At 53.9% G+C, this 6,404-nt stretch overlaps 1 protein-coding gene across 1 annotated transcript in view; it reads right to left on the bottom strand.

Moving 5' to 3' along the window:
- Nucleotides 1-889: 889 nt before the first annotated feature.
- LOC144159166 (uncharacterized) overlaps nucleotides 890-6,404 on the bottom strand; it is a 62,327-nt gene continuing 56,812 nt past the window's right edge. Inside the window, exon 2 of the mRNA XM_077690489.1 lies at nucleotides 890-2,667. Coding sequence (XP_077546615.1) covers nucleotides 1,697-2,667 — 971 coding nt within the window. The 3' untranslated portion in view covers nucleotides 890-1,696. The remainder of the gene's footprint in view (nucleotides 2,668-6,404) is intronic.

The raw sequence follows: 6,404 nt of genomic DNA, 5'->3' as shown, positions 1-6,404 counted from the left end.
AGCAGCTGCGTCAAGGGGTGATAAGCTAGGTCTAAAAATTACTCTCAACAGACTTCCAAATCAGCATGGCGGATTTTTTATTCTGTAGCATAAATTCCCGGTGCCAATCCCATGTTATGAGTTTACGTAAAAGTGGATCTTGCACTGCAATACAGTTTTGAGCTTTTTTTTTTACCCATCGTAACTGCGAAGCAAGGTCATGCAGGGCAGCATACCGACGCAAGGCGAGACCAGGAGCTATGAGAGAAAGCGTAACCTCCAGGCGGGGCAGCAAGGTTGACTGGTAATAAAACTGTACCGCTTCGCAAAGGCATGCAAACTCAGGATTTTGGGGACATACACCTGCAGGCAATCAAAGGTAGGTTAAAGAGCGGCTCTAGCAGTAGGTTCTGCTCCCGCATAGAGCAGAAAATATTCTGGCATAGTGTTATGCGGGAACGTTTGTTTCGGATACCGCTTATACGCGTGAACCATTGCGTACGCAGGAGAAAAACTGTCTCCACCTTGCCAACAATGTGCGTGTACAACTCGGAAAGAGCTCGGCTCGTATTTTGGGGTTCGCGTTATTCTTAGACCCACCGTAAAGGTCATCGGTTGCGCTCAACATCCCCTCAAAGCGTAAAGAGGTCAGGACAGCTGTGTGAGTAGTGCCACAAACTGCGACATGACAGAGCTAGCCCCGGGATCGGCTTACCCGGGGCCGTCGAAGGTACTGAGGCAACCGCTGAACACACAAGATGAAACCAGGAGTAGCCCGGTGAGTGTAGCCACGTATACGTAGACGCGACGCGGCAGGAAATAAGGATGGGGTGGGAGGAGGAGGAGGAGGCGGAGAGGGAAGAAAGTGGCCTCCCCACTCGCACGCACGCGCACTCACAGAAAACACTAAGCCGAGTTGGTAATAGAACCGACGGTGGTCTTCATTTATTGCACAATGAGAAGAGGCTCGCAGCATCAGCGGCAGCAGCAGATCGATAGGGGCTGAGAGGCCTCAAGCCAGGAGCACGCATAAAAACCACACTTTCCCGGCCAGGCAGGCAGGCCTCGTTTTGCGCAGTGTCTTATAACATCTCTCTCTCTCTCCTTGGGTCTCTTTCTCTCTACGTCTCTCTCTCTCTTCTTCAGTTAATTTTTCTTTTTTACACATCTTTTGGTAAAGGGGACCGCGCCGCCGCACAACGATCACAGCAGTAGCAGCAGCAGCAGCAGCAGTGGCATCGTCAGCGACGAGCGAGGCAGCCACGACGGCGACGGCAACATCGCCGGCCATGGCGGGGAGGCGCGCGCAGGCGTGCATGTCGACCGCCACGCAAGCGTAGCGAACGCCGTGGCAGCGGTGGTGATCCCCCGCGGTTTTGTCGGCAGGCCATCCGTGACGGACTTCTCCGACGCTCGCGACGCGAAGGCAGCGGCACACACACCCGCGCGCAGCACACGTACACGCCGACGACGGCACGCTGCCGCGCACGGCTTGGAGTCTCTCTGTACAAGTCAGGGTACGGCGCCCACGCAGGCACTCTCACAGACACACGCACAGGCACACGCACACAGCTTCCGAGCCGGGGGGCCGGAAGGGCGAGAGGACGGCCACGGGCCGACAACGGTTCCGGAGTTGTTTGCGGGAGGTCGAGAACGGAGACTCGCACCTCCCCGATTTTTGGTGTTGTCCCCCACATTTGGCGCCCAACGTGGGCGCTCACGACATGATGTGCCGCGTCTCGGCCAGCGCAGCGATGATGCCCGCGCCGGGCTCCTGGTGATGTAGCTCTTGCTGGTGATGACTGTGGTGGTGGTGCGTCGCGTACAGGCCGTACGGGTGGTGGGGCTGAGGAGGCATGGTCGAGTACTCGATGCCGCATTGCGGAGGTTCCGAGCCGAGCGTCTCGTACGTGGCGTGCTCGAGGGTCAGCGGGGGCGGGTAGCCGCCTGCCGACCCGACGGGCGACGCCGCGGTCGCGGCGTCCAAGAACTGGACCAGGTCGCTGTGCTCCAGGAAGCTGTCCTGCGGCTGCGGCGCGTACAGGGGCTCCGGGGGACCGTAGTAGGCGTCCTGGGGGAGGTCGCCCTGCGGAGGCCCGTACGGAGACGTGGCCGCGTACAGCTGCTGGTAGTAGGTCGGGGTCGTCCTCTGGAAGGCGTAGCCGCCTGCCGAGCTCGTGTTGACCGCTAAGCCATGGTGCTGCTGCGTCAGGCCCGGCGGAGGACCGAGGCCTCGCTGCGTGTGCGTTCGGTACGGGGGCCGCACGTTCTTGAGGAACATGGACTTGTCGTTGAACTTGCACATGAGCTGCGATAGGTGGCCTCCCGTGCCGTCGTCGAGTTGGCCGCAGCACTCCTCCGGTTCCATCGGCGACAGCTCGGGCGTGGGCGGCACGGGCGTTTCGTACGGCATCTCGGGCATCAGCCGGCTACTGCAGTCCGGCGGGCTACCCCGGGCGGGGCTCGAGTCTGGGGGCGTCTGGAGGCCTCCTCCGTTGCCTCCGCCGGTCTCGTCCGGACTGCCGGGCTGAGAGGGGCTACCGCGCCGGGAGCCGCGCTTGGCGTGTTTGCGTCTCCGCGGCCGGTATTTGTAGTTGGGGTAGTCCTGCATGTGCTGTAACCGCAGCCGCTCGGCCTCTTCGACGAACGGCCGCCTCTCCTGGAGCGTCAGGCCACGCCACTTCTTGCCTGCGAACGGGCGAGAAGGAAAAAATAGACCCATAAGCCTTGGAGCAAGTACATCTCTCAGTGTTTTCATTTATGTGGAAGGTTGTTTCACGAAATCTTTCTAGATGTATACGCCTAGACAGTTAATTTTATTAAGTAAAGAATACTTGGTGGGCTTTCTACGCGCCTACGCTCGTTTCATGCCCTCTGACTTTCGACGGCCCGCAGGTGTTCCAAGAACTTTTCCGCGCTGTCAGTTTCTCCGAATCCGCTTGCTAGCGTATTTCGCCTGCCACGCACAGATGTGAGCGTGGTCCTGATCGTATTCGTAGCTTAGCACTTTTGCCGCTTACGTCTTCACTCTTGGAACTTTTATACTAGTGATTAAGAACGTGACGGAAAGAAAATGTCGTAAATTACACCGCGCTCAATGTACACGACTGCGTTGTGCGCAACATTGCCTTCCTGTTCACGAAAGCTTTGGAGTAATTTCCGACACTACTGCAGATAGGCTAGTTCTGATACTAATATTCTTATGCCCAATGCAGGAGGGAAACCTGTCTCAATAACTTGTTAACTGCTCTTATCCTGCGTGGTCCGAATACGTGCTTTGCCACCAGATTTCCTGAACTCTTCAACGCAGAAATTTGGGCTAGTCGGTGATAAGACTTCGACATGGTAAAAAGCGCACTGGACGGGGACAGAAGAAGAGAGTTACACGGGACGAGCGCTAGCGCTTGTCCCGAGTAACTCTTTGTCAAGTGCGCTTTTTACCATGTCGAATTCCTGAACTCATCCATCCACAGCGTTACTGTTTGTTCCTTTTTGTGTATGCATATATATGTATGCACGCACATACATGCATACATACATACATACATGCATACATACATACATACATACATACATACATGCATGCATACATACATACATACATACATACATACATACATACATACATACATACATACATACATACATACATACATACATACATACATACATACATATATACATACATACATACATACATACATACATACATACATACAGCCCGTGTGTACGAGATTTCGGCGCACGTTAAAGATCCCCACGTGGTCAAAATTGATCCGGAGCCCTCAAGTACAACGCGCCTCATCGCCCGCGTTGCGTCGGCGCGTTAAACCCTAAAATCAATCAAATCAAAATGCATGTAAATATTATGGAATTTCAGAAAGGCGCCACAGCTAAACACCGTTTGCTTGACGAACAAGATCTAAGCCCATTGAAAGAGCCAAACGCCACATCTGAATGCGCTTCGACCATCACAGGTCTGTTATGGCACCTCTCACTGCGTAAACTCGCACACACCACTGACATCAAGCAGGAATATCTGTTGCAGCTGAAAATCATTCCGGCTCATTGTTTTATTTCGGAAACGGCGGCTGACGCCGTAAGCTTAAGCTAGAGCTCCACCGCCCAGCGTTAGAGGGGCCTCGAGGCGCTCGGAGCCGACCTTTCCCACTTCCAGCCAGCGAACTGTTCTTGGCTGGGTTGGCACGCTGGATGCGGGCCAAAGACGGTTTCCGTGACTCACCAGGACCCCCTCTACCACCCACAAAACAAGAACAAGAACGGGAGAGAGAACGAAAATAGGAAAACGCAAGCGAGAGACGGCAAGGTTTCCTGCGCCCTAAGCGGCGCTATAGTAACAAGCGTATTTGGGACGGCTCCCTCATTATCGCGCCGAGAGAAGAGATTACGCTCCTGTGGTCGACACGGGAGAGCGGCAGCATGGCGAAAAACAACGGGGCCGAGCGACGCGGCAAGGTGAGCAGGTAAACGCGATAAGCGCCAAGATATCTCTGACGTACACCACGTGCGGTGGAGAGAACGCCGAGGCTGGGTATACGCCCCGAGCTTCCAAGAGCTCAGCCCTCATGCTTATGCACGCGTGAACCCGGAAAAAACCGCCTAGACTCATATGAGGAGCACGGCGCCAGAGACAGAAGAACCAGACAGAGGACAAACCCCGCAAGCTACTAACCACACCCCTTCTCGACAAAGAGGTCCTTCGATATATCTGTAGACCTGAACAGTCATACGACCGGCATCATAATCGCCGTGACTCAGAAGAGTGTCGTGATGATCGTGATGTACATACATCCATACACACAGTAGCGGTCCCAGAGATCGGTTTTGGGAGGGGCGATTTTTTTTTTGAGGGGGGGGGGGGGGCGAGGCGAATAAAGAATCGCTCCCCTCCTTGCACCAATTCTGCGGAGGTGGTGATAACCATGGAGGCGTGTGCGCGTATGCGGTGCAACCCGCTGGGATTTAACTTCGCGCAAGTGGAATGCTTAAAAAAACTAAAAATAAGAAACTGAGGACCTCTTTGGGGGGGGGGGGGGGCGACCGCCCCCTTTGCCCCCCCCCCTTGGGACCGCCACTGCATACACACACACACACACACACACACACACACACACACACATGTGTGTGTGTGTGTGTGTGTGTGTGTAATAGAGAAAATGGTTGACTCATGATTAAAAACAAATACAGTGGTTTACTGACGTTTCGACTACAGGACCAGTCTTCGTCTGAGAAGACTGGTCCTCCTGTCGAAACGTCAATAACCATTGTTCTTGTTTTGAATCGTGAGTCAACGATTTTCTCTAATTTGTCTTCTGGCTCCACGACAAGGTCCTTCTACTGCCTCTCTCTCTCTCTCTCTCTCTCTCTCTCTCTCTCTATATATATATATATATATATATATATATATATATATATATATATATATATATATATATATATATATGGAGGTTCTAATCCGTAATGTAATCTCCACGCAGTGCTGCTATAAGGCAGACGCTTGCTTCTACGACACTGCAATAGAGCTCACACAATAATGCCGCAGCATCTGCACAGGAAACAAACGAAGGAAAAAAAAACGAGCGAAGGGGTCAGCGCGACTCGCCATACGAGGCGCGTAGCCCCGAAGCACACACGGCGGAAAGCAAAAGGTCGGGCCGGAGTGGCCCGGTCGCTGACAGCCCGACAAGACCGACGGACGCACGCTCGTGACCGTCATTTCTCCACACCGCCACTCAACGACGGAGAACGAGAGACGACGGCTGGCAGATCTGGCGGTTAAGGAGGATACGCACCGTGTAGTTACGTGCTCGACCCGCGCGGACATCGCGGTGCGCACGAAAAACAGTAATGGCAGCAGCCGCTGACTTATGCATTGAGAAGGTTTCCAAACGAAAGTAAAAGCTCTCACGCCCCTCGGAGGTGTCTACCACGTGACAACGTCGGGACGACAGGGATGACTCCTGGTCATCCCTTCCTGCAGATGTAAAAAGGGATAACTGGCATTGTCCTAAAATAATTTAGGCCAGAGCTTTGGATCTCAATGTTCTAATAAAACGCTTAAGTTATGAAAAAATAGCAGTGGCTTACCTCGGCTATGCCAGGATATGCGTAGCGTGAGCTACGGTTCAGCTGGTTATTCTTAGCTTTCCTGGTTGTCTAGGATTAGCTTGATTATCATTCTTACTGCTGCTTCAATGGCACACACACGGTACACGCATTATGGGACACATGTATATTTATCAAGTGGCTCCGGCGCATCATCACCAATCGCCACAGAGCTAAGCTGGTTCCACAGGCGCACGCCGGTGTTGCTGCGACGCACGGGCCACCGGCTCCACAACTGGCCACCTGTCGCATGATCATCAAGTGGACCGGGCCGCCACGTGTGGAACGGAGGTTGGCGG

The sequence above is a fragment of the Haemaphysalis longicornis genome, unplaced genomic scaffold (assembly GCF_048455015.1).
Source record: "Haemaphysalis longicornis isolate Haplotype H1 unplaced genomic scaffold, Haemaphysalis longicornis Haplotype H1 scaffold_10, whole genome shotgun sequence".
NCBI lineage: Eukaryota > Metazoa > Arthropoda > Arachnida > Ixodida > Ixodidae > Haemaphysalis > Haemaphysalis longicornis.
Note: the sequence above shows the minus strand (reverse complement) of the source record. Positions and strands in the feature narration are given on the sequence as shown.